This window comes from Pelodiscus sinensis, chromosome 4 (assembly GCF_049634645.1).
Source record: "Pelodiscus sinensis isolate JC-2024 chromosome 4, ASM4963464v1, whole genome shotgun sequence".
NCBI classification, from domain to species: domain Eukaryota; kingdom Metazoa; phylum Chordata; order Testudines; family Trionychidae; genus Pelodiscus; species Pelodiscus sinensis.
This window is the reverse complement of record NC_134714.1, coordinates 9,159,548-9,179,374: the sequence shown is the minus strand read 5'-3', so window position 1 is coordinate 9,179,374 and position 19,827 is coordinate 9,159,548. Positions and strand designations below refer to the sequence as shown.

The 19,827-nt window shown below is 42.1% G+C and overlaps 1 protein-coding gene across 3 annotated transcripts in view; it reads left to right on the top strand.

The window, feature by feature from the left end:
• Positions 1-18,772, top strand: part of WDHD1 (WD repeat and HMG-box DNA binding protein 1) — a 56,434-nt gene extending 37,662 nt beyond the window's left edge. For all 3 annotated transcript variants that reach the window (XM_075926238.1, XM_075926239.1, XM_006120118.4), the window contains exons 17-26: positions 1,193-1,307; positions 2,998-3,129; positions 5,421-5,638; positions 8,169-8,290; positions 11,947-12,006; positions 12,257-12,300; positions 12,428-12,586; positions 15,605-15,738; positions 17,139-17,274; positions 17,812-18,772. In XM_075926238.1, coding sequence (XP_075782353.1) covers positions 1,193-1,307; positions 2,998-3,129; positions 5,421-5,638; positions 8,169-8,290; positions 11,947-12,006; positions 12,257-12,300; positions 12,428-12,586; positions 15,605-15,738; positions 17,139-17,274; positions 17,812-18,012 — 1,321 coding nt within the window. In that variant the 3' untranslated portion in view covers positions 18,013-18,772. The remainder of the gene's footprint in view (positions 1-1,192; positions 1,308-2,997; positions 3,130-5,420; positions 5,639-8,168; positions 8,291-11,946; positions 12,007-12,256; positions 12,301-12,427; positions 12,587-15,604; positions 15,739-17,138; positions 17,275-17,811) is intronic.
• Positions 18,773-19,827: the final 1,055 nt, after the last annotated feature.

The window sequence follows — 19,827 nt, the reverse complement described above, 5'->3', positions numbered from 1 at the left end:
CCCCCCCCCCCCCCCCCGGAGAGGATCCCGCAGTTCAGAACCCATCAGCTCACATGGGAAATTGAGATTATCTTTTGTCAATGGTACACCATCCTAAAGGCTGGTGGCAGAAGAATTTAGAAAAAAATGTAATTCAAAGTAGAGCTTCTTACACTCCTCCATAGTTTTTTTTTAAATTGAAAGTATTTTGTGTCATTGGCAAACGTCACGGCATTGCCCACTTCCACTTCCAGATCTTTAAATAACCCTGGTTTACAGGAAACTCATTAAAACGTATATCAAACTAGTGGGATGACTGAGTCCGAGTCATCATGAGTTTTTTCCTCCTTTTCCTCTAATAAAAAGGGTGATCTTCTATGAATTATAAAGAATGTTTTAATCAAAGCCACAAGAACTACTAAAGATAAGAAATCAGGGGAAGGCCATTGTTTGGTGTTTCATTTATCAAACCTTATGCAGTAATTAAAACACATAGCCAGATCAGTAATGTTTCCTTTTTTTTATGCAGTGCTTGAAACACCATCCCAAACTCTTAAACAGAAATGTTATTACTTGAGTGAGACTGCTCTACAGACAGCTGAACCTTCTAAGAGTTTACTGGCTTCAATGCCATTATAATACCACAGTAATATTTGAGTAACTTAATTCAGGACTGTATCTGTGATGTCAAAAAGCATAAAGTGGTATTAAACTGTCTTAAGAGAGTGAGTGAGTGAGTGTGTATGTAGCCCTTTCCATCACACACTCTGCTTTTCAGAAATAAAACAAGTGATAAGCTCAAATTTTGCAATTATCTTCCATTTTTCAGTGGCCCATAATTTGAATACATTTGGATGTATGGTTTCTAGTATATGTTAAATCGTGTGTTAGAAATTTATGATGTTTTATTGCTGTATTTAACATATCTGGAGTAAACAAGAGAATGGAATAGGAACTTTGGTGTAACTGACATTGTGGAGAAAATAGTCTTGCCTTTTCATAAGCTTTTATTTGTTTCAGATGTAAAAATATATGCAATCCCATCACTGCAATATTGATTTAAGTGTTAGGAATATATTACTTTTGTAAATAATAAATCCTGTTAAAATATCTTGTTCCAACTAGATAATTGGGAGACCTGGCTTGCAGTTAGGTGAACTGGCTTTATTGTAGATTTTGAATGATTTGTATGTGTTTTGTTTCCCTGGTACAGATGCATTCCTTGTAAAGGAGCTCGATTCCCTCCTACACTTCCACGTCCTGCTGTAGCAATTTTATCTTTTAAACTTCCTTACTGTCAAATTACCACAGAAAAAGGACAGATGGAGGTATGTAGACTTAATCGCATCCCAATTTGTTGGTAATCTTAAGTGTTCTAATGAATGGGGTCCACATCTTTAAAACTACAACTGCAGTGAGCATCAGAAAGTCAAATTATTGAATCCATGATAGTACTCTTCTAGTGTTTTTGCTCTTGCGTCAAGTTTGAGACACATTAGTAGGGTAGTATAGGGAAGCTGCAACCCATTCTGTCCATCTGTACATGAATAGAGGTCTTCAGTTACCAGGGCTGTCAGTCTGGCATCACTAAATTTATTGTAAAATATTTAACCCCAGTAAACATTTTGGGAATTGTAATACAGAGAAGCATTGTAGAATCTGTGAAAGATATGTGGAGTTTATTCAGGGTTGGTAGCTTACACAGGTTTTTTGTTTGTTTGTTTGTTTGTTTGAAATAATTGTATGTACCAAGGAAAATAAATAAATACAGTTGATAGAGTCAAAGTATTAAGAAATGCTAACTTACCAACAAAATCTAATCTGTCTGCTTTTCAAAAATAATTAATATTTTTGGCTGCCTTAGTGTTTGGGACCCAACTTAAAAGCCCTTAAAAGGGCTTGATTTTGAGGCAATGCTGATCCATACAAATTTTGAAAATCTGACTCCTTTAAGTATATTCTTAAATACCCAAAATTAGTAGCCATTCTGAAAATATTGGTCTTCAGGTTTAATTTGTCTCTTAAAATAGACTAGTTAAAAAGATGTACATGCAGAAGATTCTTCAGTATTTCTGCAAAAGGTCTACTTTGCTCCATATTCTGTTTTCATTTAAACCTCATTTACACCTGTTTTCATTTGGCATTCACATTATGTAAAGTGGCATTGATTTTTAACCACCATTTCATATGGCAATTTCATGTGTTTTGAAATCCACGCTCACTGATCTATGTATACAGAAGAAGCTTCAGTTAAAAAAAAAGCCTATTCTTTTATGAACTATTCATTGGTTTTCCTCCATTTTTCAAAAGTACTAACAACGTTGTCCTTGCCAAACAATTGAAGGATTTCATGAAATGTTAATTTAGACAGAGAGAGCTTGTATTTAAGTAGTCTCTACACTACAGAACAGAATCATTCCCAGTCGAGGCAATGAACGTGGACTAGTTTAAACACAAATGGTTTAGTTTAGTTTGCTAGCCCTGTTTGTTTGTGTTGCAAAACACTAGTTTTGGCCAAGATCCAGCTAGTGCTGTTTCATACCATTTCACTACAATAAATTGGTGCAGGCTCAGATGGTTCAGATTAGACCAGTATTCAGTCCAGCTTAGAACAAGTATAATACAAATGGTGTTAACCTTGCATATAAGATGTTTGGAGCTCCAGGATTATCTGGGAATCTCCTGGAATTTAATTTTCAGTTAAAGATTATGTCATGCAATGAAACCTCCAGAAATACATACATACAACCAAAATCAGCAACACTATATGGAGTACGTATGTGTGTGGCCATGATGTGTTTTACAAGCATGCCACAAAGTTCTTTGTGTGGTATATTTCTTTTTTTCAGATAGAGGCTTAAGTAAAGGTCCTGAGATAAAGAACACTCTTCTATGTATCACTTGCCCAAATAGGATGTGGGACATTAGGAACATTAGAAAATAATTTGATACGAGTTGGTGGAAAGTACTAAATACCTTTTATTCTGGCCTTCTTTATGCTTTTTTACTCTTATTCAGGAACAGTTTTGGCGTTCAATTTTGTTTCACAACCATGTGGATTATTTATCAAAAAATGGATATGAATATGATGAAAATGCTAAAAATGAGGCTGCAAAAGAACAGCAGGAACTTTTAATGAAATTGTTTGCTGTAAGTAAAATTTAAATGTGAAAGCAATTAAAGCTTACTGTTTAGCATTCATTTTCAGTAGATAGTATTTGATGTCGGTTTCACTTTAATTATCGATAGCTATGTTGTCAATTTCTTCTGTGTGTACAGTTATTCATGTAAGACTCGGTGTGCATTTAGCTTTCTCAGTTGTGGAATAGATATCGTACAGAGATAACTGCTTTTTTTGCTGTACCATTAGGTGTAATTGGCAGTCTCTGCATAAGAAGCCTGGCACCAGACTACCATAAATGTTGCAGAGTTAGAAATTGGGATGTAAAAAGTCATTTAAAAATGTACCATGTAACCACTAGAAGTCTTAGTGGTTACACAGTTACATGCTCTAGGTTCTGCAGTATAAAGCTTAAGCAAGCTGTATACTGCAGAGCCTTCAGCAAAGCCTCTTCCCCAGGAGCGCAGCTGGTAAGGGCTGCCGGCCCTGCTCCTTGGGAGAAGGCTTTGCTGCTGCAGCAAAGCCACCTCCCTGGGGCCCCATTTTTGAGGAGAGGAGGTTTCACTGCCTTAGTGAAGCTGCTTCCCTGGCAGGAGACTTTGCTGCTGCAGTGAAGCTGCCTGCTCAGGAGCAGGCAGGGGCGGCCCGTGAGCCTAGGCGAGCTAGGCAGCTGCCTAGGGCGCCGCTGGCCCGGGCGCCTGATGATGACGTCACGGGGCGCCCCGGCACCCCTTGATGACGTCACGGCCATTGACGGCCGTGCAGGCAGGGGCGCTGATTGCGCCGCCCCGCCTAGGACGCCAGCTGCTGCAGCTGGCCTTGGGCCACTCCTGGGAGCAGGGCTAGCAAGGGCTGCCAGCTCCACTCTGTGAGGCTTCGCTGACACAGTGATGGTCACTCCTGGGGAGTGGGCCACCCAGGGAGTGAAGTTGGCAAGGGCTGCTGGCTCTGCTCCCAGGGAGACTTCTCCGTGGGCTCTGCAGCTGCTTCCCTGGGAGCCACCATGTAACCTGCAGCAGGGGAGCAGGCCAGGCCCACCACAGACGCTCTGCGGCACCCCTTGGTTGGAAACAGTGAACTGTAGCCAAAAGCAGCCACAAGGCTCTGTGGCTACAGAGCCTTTAGGTAAACAAAGTGGAGTGGCCAGCTGGCAGCTTTCCCAAAGCAGGCCCGTGGTCCACTTTGAGGAACGCTATTCTAGGCAGTGTTGTTAAATTTTTACTGTCACGATGACTAAATTTCCAGCATTATTTTAACAATCATTGATGGGCTTGCATATCCATGCATGGTTTGTATTAAAGTCAGTTTCGAATTTCCAGGCTTCGTTTTTAGGGGTTATGAGAGAGTATTGGAGGTAAGAAATTTGTGCATCTGCCTGTCTGAGAGTTCATTTGCTTAAAAGCGCCTCCTAAATTGCAAGAGCTAGGACCGCCAAATTTGGTAGGCAGCTTCCTCTTATCCTAACTTAAAGCAAGGTCAGGGTTTGGTGGTGCCAGGAAAATGGGAAGTGCTGGGAATGGGACTGTTTTCCATAACATGGAAAGGGAGGGGCACAGAGAGGAGAGATGCGATTGAGAGTGACCACTAGGGGCAGCAAGTCCACAGGAAAGAGCTAGAGTGCAGAGTGACCACTGGGGATAGTCATGCCACCAAGAGAGCAGCCAGCAAATCTGGAACTCCTCCATCTTGTTTGCAACCAGAGTGAGTAAGTAGCCCCCTACCACACCACCTTCCCTCCCTGGCTCTTGACCACAGTGCTTGGGCAGGGGAGAAAAGGCCCCTAGTGTCCGGGAGAGCCTGGGGGGATGACACAAGGTCCCTGTAGGCTGGGAGGGAGAGAAGGCCCTGCTGATTGGGGGCAAGGAGATATGGCTCCACTGGATGTTACCCCCTGCCCTGAGCCTCTCCTTAACTCCAATACTCTCTCATACCCCCTCCACACCCTCAGGCTCCTGCCTTGACCCCCCACCCTCCACATCCCAAAGCCCTGCCCTGAGTTCTGCACCCACACGCCACCAGCCCCCTGCCCAGAAGGACCTAGGCAACGCCAGGTAAGTCTTCTAGTATATCTATCTATAAAAAATTATTGACTAATAGGTCTTCATTGACTAAGAGAGGAACCCTGTATGTGCTAAAAAAAAGGTTACTATTTTTGCAAATGCTATAAGGTGTATGTATATATGGGTGTCTGGTGTGTCCTGTATGAAATATTAAATTGGTGGTGACTAGTGCCTTTGCTGTGATTAATTATTCTATTTGGGCTATTCTTGGAAGCTTGCCTGTGGAGTATATAACTAAAGGATTATTTTTCTTTTGTTAGCTTTCTTGTAAACTGGAACGTGAATTCCGTTGTGTGGAACTTGCTGACCTCATGAGCCAAAATGCGGTCAATTTAGCTATCAAGTATGCGTCTCGCTCTCGAAAACTAATATTAGCCCAGCGGCTTAGTGAGATGGCAGTAGAGAGAGCCACAGAGTTGGCAGTACCTGAGGAAGAGGAGGAGGAGGAAGAGGATTTCCGAAACCACCTGAACGCTGGGTAAAAAGAATTTATATATGATAAGGAAACATGGATGGTTTTTTAAAGTCAATATATATTTTTAGAGAGTTTGAGTGTCTGTCCGTTTGAGTTTGTTTGATCGAGAACTCTCCTAAATGGTCAGGGCTAGACCACCAGATTTGATATGCAGCTTCCTCTTATCCTAACTTTAAGCTAGGTCAGGGGTTGGTTGACCCAGGAAAAATGCGATGTGCTTGGAACTTGATTGTTTCCATAACACAGAAAGAAAGGAAGCTGAGAGCAGGAACATCTGTGCTCCAAAATGACTAATGGGGCAGCAAGTGCAGGGGACAGTTACATTGCGGAGTGGCCACCTCCTACTCTGAGCCCCCCATACTTCCTAGCCCCCTGTCCTGACTCCTGCACCTCTACCCTGAGCCTCCACCCCCACTGCCCTGTCCTGACTTCTGCACTGTCCACACCACCAGCCCCCTGGTCTGAAGGACCCGAGCAATGCCGGGTAAATTTTCTAGGAGAGCTATAAAGCATAGCCATCGTGGATTTATCAAAAACAAATCATTCTAAACCAACCTAATTTCTTTGACAATCTTACTGGTTTCCTGAATGGAGGGAAGCAGTAGACATGAGAGATCTTGATTTCAGTAAGACTTGTGAGAATGTCATGTGGGACTGTATCATAAGCAAACTAAGGAAACGTGCTCTAGATGAAATTACTATAAGGTGTGTACACAACTAGTTGAAAGACCGTATTCAAAGAGTAGTTCTCAACAGTCCTCTGTCAAACAGTAAAGGTGTAGTTAGTGGGATCCTCCAGGAATCAATGCAAGGTCTAATACTGATCTATTCAAAATCATGGTGCAGTCAATATAATTGTGTTGTCCAGTGCTATAATTTGCAATACATTTGTCAGTGTATGACAATTGGCTCTAGTACCCGTGTGATGCTACTTTACAAATGGTCTATATAATAGTAGAGCTGTGTTGTCCAATAGCTAATTGTATTAAGCCCCGAGAGCCAACGCAGCTAGAGAGAGTGGTTTGGTTCATTTCCTGCTTATGCACTATTGGCTGAATTTTTAAGTCGCTCAGATACCACGGTAATGAGGGTGATATATAAACCTATGCAGAATAGAATAAAACTAAGTTCTGACTATTGTTGGTGACACAAGAGGCTGAAGGAACTCAAATGAATTTCTTGAGATACTAGTCTGAGTTGGCAGCGCAGGGGCTTAAAGCAGGTTTACACACAAACTGATCCTGAAACAACTAGGCTAGTTTTAACACACACATTTTGTTATTAGTGTCCACATACAGACTTGCACCAAAATAATACAAATTGTGACTTAAGACCAACTTAGTTATTACAGTGCAAGAAGATGGTCGAATAGTGCTTAGTTGAGATTTTCTGCCAAAGTGGAGGTTCTTCATAGCACTTGTCCCCTAGGAGTAGATAGAGAATTAGAGCTGGTATTAAATGGTATCAGTGATAGAAAAACTAAGATGTTTAATTTTGCAAAAAGTTCAAGGCCCATAGTAAAAATGTCCGCAGGTTTACTTCTGAATATGTGCTGCAGTCAGAATGATAGCTTCCAAGTAGCCTGCTCCACTTTCCTGGTTCACGAATGGAAGCCACAATCCAATGCTGGTGACTTCCGTCTCTTTGAGGATTGGATTATATCAAGTAAACTAGATTGTTTTTATTGCCAGATTCATTCATTGCTGTGAGAGTCTGGTTGGAAAAAGAGTTTTTTTTTTGTTTATAGCCACACATTTTAGTAATCAGCAAAGATTAAGAGAAAAATATAGACAATGTATTTGATAGTTTAATAGGATTTCAATAAAATACCAGATCATATTTTCAAAGCTTGCTGCCCAAATTACGTTTTGAAAATATATGCATCTAGTTACTTGGCTGTGTAACCAAATGAGTAGTTAGTGCAATAATTGACGTGTGCATATTTAAATGATTAGTCTTGAACTTGGCTTATTTATATTTTTGTGGATTGTCAAGACTATATAGCAGGAGATTGCAAATGTTTTATCCCTTTTATCAATAGTTAGCATCTTTTTCCTTAACACTTCCTCCAAAAATGGCTGCAAGCTTCTTATTCAGAGTCCACCTTATGTTCGCCCATCTTGGGGAATAAATCAAAGTCAGATGATCTGTCTTAGATGCTTTGATTTCTTTGTTCATTGGAGGTCAGTGTAGTTGTTCTAATTCAGTGTTGTAGACTTCAAGAGAACACACAGGCTTATGTGATCCTTCTTAGTGCTACGCGAGTACTGTAGTAGTGGTGGCAGTGGTAAGTGTACTTTTTGTGTTAGTTGCACTGCAATAGCTATTTTACCTTATTAAACCCTTGATTTGTTTTGACTGTCATATCACAGAATAATCAACAGCATATTTAAAAAAGTCCAGATTGCTTTTGTGTTATAAAATAAATTCAGAAATGTAAATAAGTCTCATTTTATTCCTTTCTGCTCTTTTCCCTTTTGGATGAGCTGCAATGTCATGCGTATCCTCATTAAGATTAATTATTTCCACATAGTTATAGCAGTTCTGCCACAGAGTGGAGCCAGCCTCGAGTGAGAAATCTTCTGCATGAACAAGATATGGAAGACAGCAAGGAAGCAGATGCAGTTGAGGAAGTGGAAGAAATGCAAAAATTTAGTAAGAAACACTTGGGGCAGGTTGGGAAGTTGACATAAATCTTTATTTTACAGATTCAATTAGAATTAATTGTTATGGTGGAAATTCCCCTCAGCTTATAAAATGGATTGGATGATAAACAATACATAAACTGTTGATTTAGTGTTTTCAAAACATTGATTTTCATGACACCAATGTGAGCCAGGTAAGCATCATCTCCATCTTAGGGAAAATTAGGCACAGATGTTGTGTGACATGGCAGGTCAGACATAGAAAAGCCCTGCATAGATACGCATCTGAGCTGCAATCCCCTAAAATGATCTGCAGATATCAGATTTGAAGGGCTTTAGATATATAAATTGAATATTCATCCGTTTGCAACCCACAAAGATGGTCCATGGATATCTGCATCCAACAGATGCAAATATAAAATGCTTCAGAGAGGTAGCAGAGTTACTCTGGAGGAACAAGGAATCTGGTGGCACTTTAATGAATTTATTAAGGTATTAGAGAATAAGCTTCTGTGAGTTACAACTCACTTCATCAGATGGTGAAGAAAAAAAGGTAAAAAAAGGATAACAAAGAAGGCAGTGTGATGACATTGCTAATTAACTCAGAGTGGATTTATCTCCAACAGCAATGAGAAGGTGAGAGTACCTGATTAGAAAATTACCTATTGTAATGGCAGAACCACTCAGTTTAAATCTTGGTTTAGGGTGTCAAATTTGCATATGAATTCCAGCTCAGCAGCTTCCTGTTGCAGTCTGTTTTGGAAGTTTTTTTGCTAGAGAATGGCATCTTGCAAGTCTGAAATTGTGTGTCCATGGAGTTTAAAGCGCTCTTCCACGGGTTTTTATATGTTGCCGTTCTTAGTCTGATTTGTGTCCATTTATTAGAGACTGTCCGTTTTGTCCAATGTACATTGCAGAAGGGTATTGTTGACACATGGTAGCATATATTGCAGTATAGATGTGCACATGAATGAGCCTTAGATGGTATAGCTGATTAAGTTAAGTCCTTTGATGGTGTCACTAGGGTAGATGTGAGGACAGAGCTGACCATGGGGTTTGTTGCAGGAATAGATTCCTGGATTAGTGTTTCTCTTATGGGGTGTGAACTTGTTGGTCAGTATTTATCTCAAGTTGGGGGACTGTCTATAAGAAAGGACTGGCCTGCCTCCTAAGGTCGGAGAGGTCATTGTCTATGATAGGATCCTTGATGATGTGTAGAAGAGATTTTCACTAGGGGCTGTAGGTTATGGCTAGTGGCATGGATATTTAGAGCATACTTGCTTTTTTTTATAGTTTCATTTTTAACAATGGCACTCACTGACATCTGGCTCACCTGATAAGTGTTTTGTTGTTGTTTGTTGTTTTCAATTCAGCTTTTACTTAATTGACAGACTCAGAGGGGGAGCCATGTTTGTAACTGAAAAAAACCTAAAAAACAATTGACAGTTTTGCAGCACTTTAGAGACAACAAAAAATGTAGAGGGTATCATGAGGCACAACCCACTTCAGATAAATGGAGTAAGGGGTCCAGGGTACAAATAAAGAGCAGAGAAAGAGAAGGAATGGGGAGGGAAAGAGAAGGAAAAAATATTGTCAATTATAGTATCTGTGCTATACGAGACTCATAGAGTGGGCTGTAAGTATTCTATTAGTACTTAGTGCTTATTAGTGCTTAGCGTTTTATGTTAGGATTGGGGATGTAAAAGCTCTCCATGCCAGATCTTTGTTCAAACCTTGATTACACGTGTCAAATTTGTAAATGAAACTATTTATACATTAAATAAATACATTTATACATTAATCAAATAAATAAATAAATAAAGCTACATTATTTGTTAATCTCTAAAGTGCTGCAGAACTATTCGTTGTGAATTAACAGAGTGCAGGCATACTCTGCTGTGCCTTCTCTCTGGATGATAATGTCCAATTTCTGGGTCACCCAAAGAAAAAAAAGTTTATAGCTTGTAGTTTTGCTGTTACCTACAGGCAGACTTTCTAGCCCATATCTCCTTCTGATGTTTCTATGTCCTGCCTTCTGTGTGTTTAGTACATATTTAGTAATATAAATGTTTTGGACTCTACGCTGGAGGGAAAATAATCACTGAATTACAGTCTAGCACAGTGGTCTCCAACCTTTTTACGTCCAAGATCACTTTTTAAATGTCAGAACAAGCCAAGATCTACCACCGCATCCTTCCCCCAAAACCCCACCCCCTCCTTGAAGCCCCATGCTCTGTTCTCCTCATCTCCATCACTTGCTATCCCCAACCCTTATACACTCTCAGGATATGGCTACACTGCCGCTTTTTTTAAAAATTCTGTCTAGACTGGGCCAAATGTCAGAAAAAATCCTTCTTTCGGAAGCCCCCTTATTCTTCATGGAATGAGGAATACAGGGGATACCGAAAGAGCATATTTACTGTTCTGCTAAAAAAAGTGGAAGAACAAACGCATCCCCGGACACAAGAGTTTTTCTGGAATACGTCTGGAATCCCGGAAAAACTCCTGCAGTCTAGCCATACCCTCACTGGGTTGAGACAGGATGTGGGCTCTGGGATGGGAATGAGGGATTTGGGTGTGGGAAGGGATGAGAGGTGCAAGGTCTGGGAGGGTATTTGGATGCAGGAGGAGGTGGAGAAGGGAATTCTGGCTCGGGGAGAGGGCTCCAGGATGGAAGGGTTGGGGTACTGAGCAAGCCACATGCTTGTGGATGTGAAGGTGCAGGAGTTTGGGTTGGAGTATGCGAGGGGTTCAAGGCAGGGAGGTTGGGAGTAAGATGGACAGTGTGTGGATGGTGCAGGAGTGTTGTGGCAGAAGACTGAGGGGCTGCAGGAGTTTGGGGATGTGAGAGGTTTAGGACAGGGGGTTCCAGTTTATGATAGGCTCAGATCTAAGGCTCGGGGGATGAGGGGGGGGTACAGGAGCGTTATAATGCTGCGGCCAGATGGGGGCTTAGCCCCAATCGGGGGTTTGTTGGCTAGGCTTCATTTTTAAATAAAATATTATGTCAAACACAAAAAGTTTCAACATTGTCTTTATTTATGAGAAGGGCGGGGAACCTATTTTGAGTTGGGTCACTGACCCACAGAAAAGTCAGTTGGGGCCACACAAGTGAGATGCGAAAAAATACTCCTCCAACCGTGCCTCCCCCAACCTCACTAATGTGTCCCCAACTGTGGTGGTGGGAGCAGAGGACATGGTACTGGGGTTGGGTGCTTGGGGAAAGGACAGGGTGCCAGTGGGTTCTGTGGCAGGGGACAGGATTCTGCGCCAGGGGCCGGGGTGCCAGTGGGGACAACGGTCAGGGGACAGGGAGTCCCAGCACGTGCCTCCTCTGGGGACTCTTCCCCCTCCCCAGAGGAGGGAAGTCCGGTTGCACACTTCTTCTTGGGACTTCTTTTAAATACTGTTGCTTCTGATAAAAAAGATGGTCTAAGTGAGGGTTATCCATAAAACTGGCAAAGTAAAACTTAGCTTAGCAAAGTAAATGTAATATACAGCTCTTTCCTTTTTCTTAAAAAAGAGAATCCCAGGCAGGGATAAGACAAATTAAATGTCTGTTAAAGCACTTATACAAATACTAAAATATAAAGTAATGATGAAAGTTACAAATGAGTTCAATAGGATTTTGTTCTGAGTTTAAAATGCATTTTTTTTATTTTGAAGGACAAAATCCATTCAGCAAAATTGTAGCATCATCATCTGAAATGTCTACTCCTAAATCTGGTGAGTAAATCTCATTTTATTCCAACGAGAAAGTATTGTTGTTTGTTGTCAGAATCTATTCATGTGTCTCTCCTCCTCTTTCCTAACATTCAATTAAAAGTGCAGAATTTTCAGTTTTGATTTAACAGGCTGGAATACTTTAATTTTTTGAAATAAAGATATATAATGAAAAATGTTCAATTTAATCTTATCATATACAATATTTTACAGATTTTCATATGTTATATTTTTCCCTTTCCTATAACAAAAGCTGTAATTACATGTAGCAGCCAAGGACGAGTCAATCCCTTCAAGGTAAGAATTTTGCTTCATCTGATTTTTTTTTTTTTGTCAGATTGTCATACAACATAAATTCTTTGGGGAAAAAAAGACCCCCTATTGTGGAAAAAAATAAAATGCTCCTAACTTTTTGTTACTTTAGGTATCCGCTAACCAAAGAGACTCACCAGCTCACTCGGGTAACATTCTAGATAATATGAGCAAGTTCTCCAAGAACACCCCAGCACCAAACAGCCGGGTTGCAAATAAACAGAAGTCTCCAGTTATAAAGCCTCTGATCTCCAAGCCCAAGTCTAAGCAGGTAATATTTCAACTAGTTCAGTGAGCCAAATGTAATATTGAATTTTACCTGTTCTTATTATGTATATAAAACAATGTTGAATGACTTAAAGAACCGAAACGATAAACTCTGTCCAAGCAAAGTACAAAAATGTGTAAAACTATATCAGAGGTTAGCAGCCTTTCAAAGTAGAAAAGCCTTTTTGTTTGTTTGTTTGTTTTTTGTCTTTGACTTAAATATTTTGAGGACCATCACATGCAAAACAACTTGTCCACATATACAAAGATAGCAGATGACAAATGAATTTTGATTTAAATAAACAAAAGAGCTGATGGTATAAACTGTGTCTATTAAGTTTTTTCCCTCTTGTTCAGTGTTCCATCCTACAAAACTAGCATCCTACCTAGTACTTGCTACTTCTGACTCTTAAGAGCCAGAACTCTACCCCATAGCAAAGATCTGGCCTTAATGCAATACAATTTACTATGTATGTATTAGTAACACAGGATTAAAAAAAAACATCAAGAACCTGAGAGTTTAATATCTGCAACACTCCAAAAAATATTCTGCTAAAAGAATCTTTTTTCTTCTTGTCTTAAGCCATTAACACCTATGTAAACGCTGTTTGAAATGAAATGCAAATGTCCTCCTAGTGTTGCGCGCACATGCGCACACACACCTCACCCCCTCCAGCCTTCTCTCCCCCCCAGCCTAACAGAGACGACTGTAGCAAGTGAGTCAGGACACCCCAAACAAACTGCCCCCTACCTCCACCCCACTGCACAGATACCAGCCCCCCACCCCTTTTTTTCCCCCCCATCTATTCCATGCAGTCATCCCCTTACTTCCCCCTTCTCAAGCAATTAGGGAAATCCTAAAATCTATCCAGACTGGAGCACCCCCCCACACACATACCTCCCCTGCCCCACTCACCATGGGCAGTGGCTGTACCCGCCCACGGTACTTCGGGGCCAGGCCTGCTGTGGATGGGGGTTGCTCTAGCCAGGCTGGAGTGCCTCCCACCAGTGGTGGGTCCCATGGGGCTGAAGCAGCTTCTTGTCATAGGGGGTTGCTGGGTTTCTGCCTCTCTCTCTTCCAGCAGACAGGACTCTCCAAACTCCCCTCCCCTCTGACTTTCCCCCACAACACTTATTGTTTCCTTACCTTGGCTGCTTATCTTGGCTGCTTTTCTGCTCTGGGAGCTCTTCAGTTCAGCATGTGACAGCATTCCGCTGCTATTTACAGCTGCCCTGCCCCCTGCTGGTCATCTGAGCTCCCTGCCTCCACAGGGACCTTTTGAACCTGTGAGCGGGGCTCCGAAAATAGCTGCACAGTCATGCAGCTACACTGTTTAGAGGGAGTTTTGCCCTAGGTTATTCATTAACAGTATAGTTTGGTTGTACATTTGTTGCTGCCAAGACATTATATTGTGACCCATTTGTAATAAATGCTGCACATATTGCCTTTTACCTTAAAAAGATCCCATGTGCTTCTTATAAGCATAAGACATGGTCATATTTAATAGATTGCTTATAGGATGGTGAATGGTTAACCACCCCTTTAATGAGTGAGGCTTACTGATTATGGTTAATCAATGGGGGCTGGAGCAGCCCCCTATGAACAAAAAATTGCTTCAGCCCCATGGGACCCACTGTCAGTGGGAGGCACTCCAGCCTGGCTGGAGCAGCTCCCATCTGCAGCAGGCCTGGCCCAAAAGCACCGTGGGCAGATACACTCTATCCCAGCCAGAGCAGCCACTGCCCATGGTGGCTGGTTGTGTGTGGGGGGGAGGTGGCAGGTGTGCTCCAGCCTAGCTCGATATTAGGATTTCACATCTGTAATTGCTTGTTTTCTGTGTTAAATTATGCTTAAAACTGGTTTGAATAAAGTTAAAACGTATCAACCATTAATAGTTGACTATATTAAAGTTACGACTACTCCCCCATACTTTTAATGTGACTTCTGCTGTGGGACATCTTTAGAAGGTTGCTCTGGGAAGGGGGTTCAAGACAAGGAGTTAGAGTGCAAGAGGTGGTGAGGGTGCAGGCTCTGAGATGGAGTTTGGGGGCAGGAGTGGGCCTCGTCGATGGGGCAGAGTACTGGGGTGCAGGAGGAGCATGGGGTGCTGGCTCTGAGAGGGTGGGTTCAGGGCTGGGATTTGGGGTGCAGGAGGAGCATGGGGTGCTGGCTCTGAGGGGGTGGGTTCAGGGCTGGGAGTTGGGGTTCAGGAGGAGCATGGGGTGCTGGCTCTGAGGGGGTGGGTTCAGGGCTGGGAGTTGGGGTTCAGGAGGAGCATGGGGTGCTGGCTCTGAGGGGGGGTTCAGGGCTGGGACTTGAGGTGCAGGAGGGGGCATGAGGTGTTGCTCCAGGAAGGAGCTGGGGGTTAGGGTGCAGAGTCCCATCAGGTGCCACTTACCAGCCGTGGCTACCATTTGGCAGCAAGGCTTCCAGCCTCCCCTGGCCCCATGCTGCTCCCAGAAGGGGCCACTGCGCCGCTGTGGCTCGGTAGAGTAGCGGAGGGCATGTGTCTCCTTGCACTTCCCCTGTCTGCCAGTACCACTCCCTCAGTTCCTCGTTCCTGCCCAACTGGAGCTGCGGGGGGAGTGCTGGCAGGTAGGACCAACATGCGGAGAACACCTCCTGCCATATGGAACTGTGTGGGCCGCTTCAGGGAGCAGTGTGGAGCTGGGGTAGGAGATGGTGATCAACTGGGAGAATCCCCAAAGAGCTATAGGAGGCAGACAAAGAACTGCAGGTTACCAACTCCTGAATTATGCTATGTGCAGACTAAAAATCTATAGAAAGCATATTCATGCAGTGACTTCAGTATGTATTTAATATTTTTATTTTCTGTTTAATAAGATTATTAATAAAATATACATACACTCTCAAGATTTTAAACTGTCAGTTTAACAATATAAACCCTCTGTAAAATGCTTTTCTTTGGGATGATGTGGTTTGTATTGTCAGATGTAGACATGTATTCACGATGTGTAAATATCAGTAATGGATTTTTCTAAATCTTTATAATTTTTATAGGCTTTAGCAGCCACATTTTTCCAGGCCCGTCCACCCCACTCTGGTGACAAAACAGTAGAAGAGAAAGAAGAAAAAGCTGAAAATGTGTTGCCTGAAAGCCAAGCTGCTGCTGCTGAAAACACTGAAAACAGAAGGTGGGGGAATACAAGGGATTTTGTTTTTCACTTAAATCAATTTTAATTTTGATGTATACATTTGACATAGTTTCAGAAATGTCTGCATTTCTAATATCTGACTCATTAACTGTCTCTACTTCATTTTCATCACCTGTGCAATAGTGTTTTTAATGCTTTAGCTCTCTGGCTCATCGGTGGGTATGTCCTCATTACAACTGGCGGTGTGAAAGTAGACCTGTACCCATGCTAGCTGTACTCTAGGTAGTTTGCTGAAAAGAAGAGTGAAGATGCTGTGGCAATGGGCTTCAGCAGCACAAGTGAGGACATACCAGGCAAAGCCTGGTGACTTTTCGCCCATACTCAAGCCTGTGCTGCAATGTCCTTGTTTCTCTTTTTAACGAGTTAGCTAGATGAAAGCTAGCACAGGTATCCCTGCATGAGCTGCCATTCATACCCCATGATACAATGTTGGCATACCCTAGAAATGTCATCTTTTTCTAAAATTTGGTTTGAACATTTCTGGAACATGCGGAATACAACTGATGTGTCACCATATCCATTGTATTCATCTTCTTAGTGGCCTCACCTCTAGAGAGAGTCTTTACATATAAAGTTTGTAGGAATGAGTGATTTCTCCTGGCATTGGAATGAGGCAAAGCTCTATAAAATCACAATAAGAAGCTTTTCTATAGACTTCATACACTGGAATTAAGTTTTTATAGTTGTGAAGTCACCTTCCGGATCTTAGCTGGTTACTATGTATATTAAGTGTGTTGTCAAAATTGTCTCTACATAAAATGTGTCTTGATTGTTAGGAAATTACAATGAAAGCACAGAATATTGCATGTCTCCCAATAGTTATAGAAAATTCATTCAACTCAAATATTGTGTTATTCTGAGATAGGTGCATTCCTAGGTGGCAATAGTCTGTACGGTGTGTAATGTAAGTTTTAGGCCCTAAGTCATGATTTCTGTGTAGTTATTCTTTATGCATCTTATATGGATTGTTGAACAATAGATTAAGCCATGTGGCTATGCTAGATCAAAATATTAGAAGTATTTATATTTGATACATTCCCTGGCATCTAAAATCAAAACCTAAAAGCTTCATCAGAGGTTCCAGATTCATAGGCAACTTACATGGAAGTGTTCAATTTGAAAAGAGAACTTTATAGCAGAGAACCATCAGTCATTTTTAAGTAAAGACTTCTATTTTTGAAAGCGTACTGACTTGACCTGTTGCTGCAGCATGCTGGTGCACGGGGCTGAATAGATAATGGGAACTGCAGACTTGCTTTTCTAGAAAGGAACTTTGTAACAATGAAAAACACTCCAATCGGTTCTTGTTGCAAATGCTATTTTTGTAAAATTGTTCTATAGGCTTCATACACTGGATATTATTTTTGTAACTATTTTAGACCAAAGACAGGATTCCAAATGTGGCTAGAAGAAAACAGAGAGAGCATTTTGGCAGATAATCCTGATTTGGAGGAAGCAGACATAATAAAAGAAGGCATGAGTCGATTTAGAGTGCTGACAGCTGATGAAAGGATGGTAAGAAAGCTCTGTTACATTATCTTTTATAGAATTGTTTCTCTTTTACCACTGAATCCTGTGGAAACTCCTGTTTTGAAATTTCCTTAAACACTGGTGTTTTCCATCTGTATTCAAAATACTATACCATGCCAAACCCCAAAATGTATGCTTTAATTATCAGCCAGATCTTTATAAATTGTTTATTTCTTCTTCTGAATCATTGTCTCCCTCAGTGATCCTCCTGCCTACCCCAATGAGCTATTTTGTGGCATTTGGGACTGGGGTGGGGACAGGGGAGGATTGATGATACAGCATGTTCAGGAAGGGGGCAAAACTGGGCAGGAAGAGGCGGGGTGGGGGCGGGTCAGGGGCAGGAAGAATCAGGATGGGAATAGGGCTTTGAGAGAAGGGGTGGAGTGGGGGAGGATCCTGGGGCAGATCTGGGGGGTCAAACACCCCCCGGCATTTTTCAAAGTGGGCACCTGTGTGTAGGGCAGTGGAATTCACTATATTACGTTTTGATTTTAGTTTGTAACATGAACCTGTTTTTTTAAGGTCTGGACAGAGAAAGCCAAAGGAGGAGCGGCTGGTAATTCAGCTGAAGCAAAGAAGCGGAAGCGCCTGGCTGATGCAAAGAATGAAGGGACAGAGAGACAGGAAGAAAAATCAAAGGACTCCAGTTTGTCCAAAAAACAGAAGTTGTTAGAGCCCTCTACAAATATCAAATTGTCAGCCTTTGCATTCAAGCAGAGCTAAAACAAAATTGGTAACTTCCCACTGTTTTCTTGTCAGAGACCCTAGTTTCTCCTGTATTCAGTATGTGGGCAAATTTCTCAAAGTGCACTTGCTAAAGGAGTGAGTGTTTTGTCCTAAACATTCCTTTACAAAGTGTTCTTTGTGGAAATGATGCAGCACCTCTGAGAACTTCAGTGCAAATAAGTTTTTATACAAAGTATGTACAGTAGATAGAAATAGTCATAATTCATTGATTATTTTCCTGATATGGGGCCAGATTTTATGGTACCACGTGGCCATAGTGTGCCAAACCTCATGAGATATTTGACCCTATTGGCAGTTAGACAGCCTGGGGAGGATCTGCAGAGTTTAAGGATGATTTTGTGATGGTATAAAGCCAAAGTAGGGGCTTTTATGTCACTTGTTCTTCCTCCTGTCAACATAGCAAGGAAAAGAAACTATGGCCAGAGGTAGAGACAAACATGCTGCTGTACCATACTGATCTTTGGATGCAGTTTCAAAACGTACGACCTTTTCCAGTCATTGAGCTCCAGCAGCCAAATTTAGTTCAGGGGGTCAAGCTATGTACCAAAACTGTATGGGGAACAGTGGGCATACAGAGGACAGGTTTAAGTCATTGTGTGTGCGTGTGTGTTCACGTTCGTTCCTCCCCCTGACCCTGGTTCTCTCCCGGGATATGGCCTCTAAAACATTCTTAACTTTAGAATTTGTGGGTTTTGTATGTAATATTTGTTCAAAATAAAATATGACCATCTCTGTGTTTATGTTGGTGGAAGTCTCCTTTTCAATTTTTGCATTAGAAAGTAGACTTGCAATTCATAGTAGGTAACTGGCTTCTGACTGGTGCTTTTCTCCGGCAAAGCTCCATGCCGAAAAAAAGCAGCAGCCATTTTTATGCAAATGAAGCGGGGGAGATTTAAATCCCCACTTCATTAGCAATTGCAATACGTCTAATTTACATCCCTTTTGCGAAAAAGGGATGTAGTCTAGACGTAGCCTCAGTCTGCCTCTCTGGTGCTTTCCCTGTGTATGCTCTTCTCTTGCCTACTAATGGTTCTTTTCTGCCTCTTTCGACTGTCCAGTCTTTAGGTGCTTATAGATTTTGTTTTTCCTGTTATATTCCAGCTCAGCTTTCCCCTTGATATTTTTATACCCACTACCTCTTCTTGTCGTCGTCCCTCTTTCCCATTTTTTTCCTTCTTTCCTCCATCCCCCTCCCTTCTCCCCTATTTATTTTAGCTCTGGACATCCAACACTCTGGTCATCTGAAGAAGTGGGCTGTGCCCACAAAAGCTCAGAATACCATCTACATGTTTTGTTAGGCTTTAAATTGCTACCAGACTGTTGTTTGTTTTTTAAGTTTATCCTGTTACAGACTAACTTGGCTACCCCCTGAATGCTAGAAGGTGTTTATGGCTACAAATAAGCATGGCTTTGTCATGCTGGCAAGCATAGATCTTGAGCTAGTCGTCCTTCTCTTGGGTTTAATGGAAGAAGTAATTGAGTTTCTTGATGGAATGAGGTGGCTGAAATACTAGAAGCCACTGTCCAAGGCAGTAGGGACTAGAGGGGGCCTGGTGCTAGCAACAGGGATTGCTCCCCCTCGTTCATTGCTGGTAGGAAGCAGAGCAACATGGTGGGGAACCATTGAAGCGAAGGAGGCTGCAGCTGGGTCACTCTGCTTCCCTCCCCCCCACACACACACTGCTGTGTGCAGGGGGGTGTGACCCTGCTGCTGGCAGCAGGCTCCTTGCTAGTCCTCCAGGCAATGTTGCTTTGGGGAAGAGGAATAGTGGGGAAGCATGGAGGGGTAGA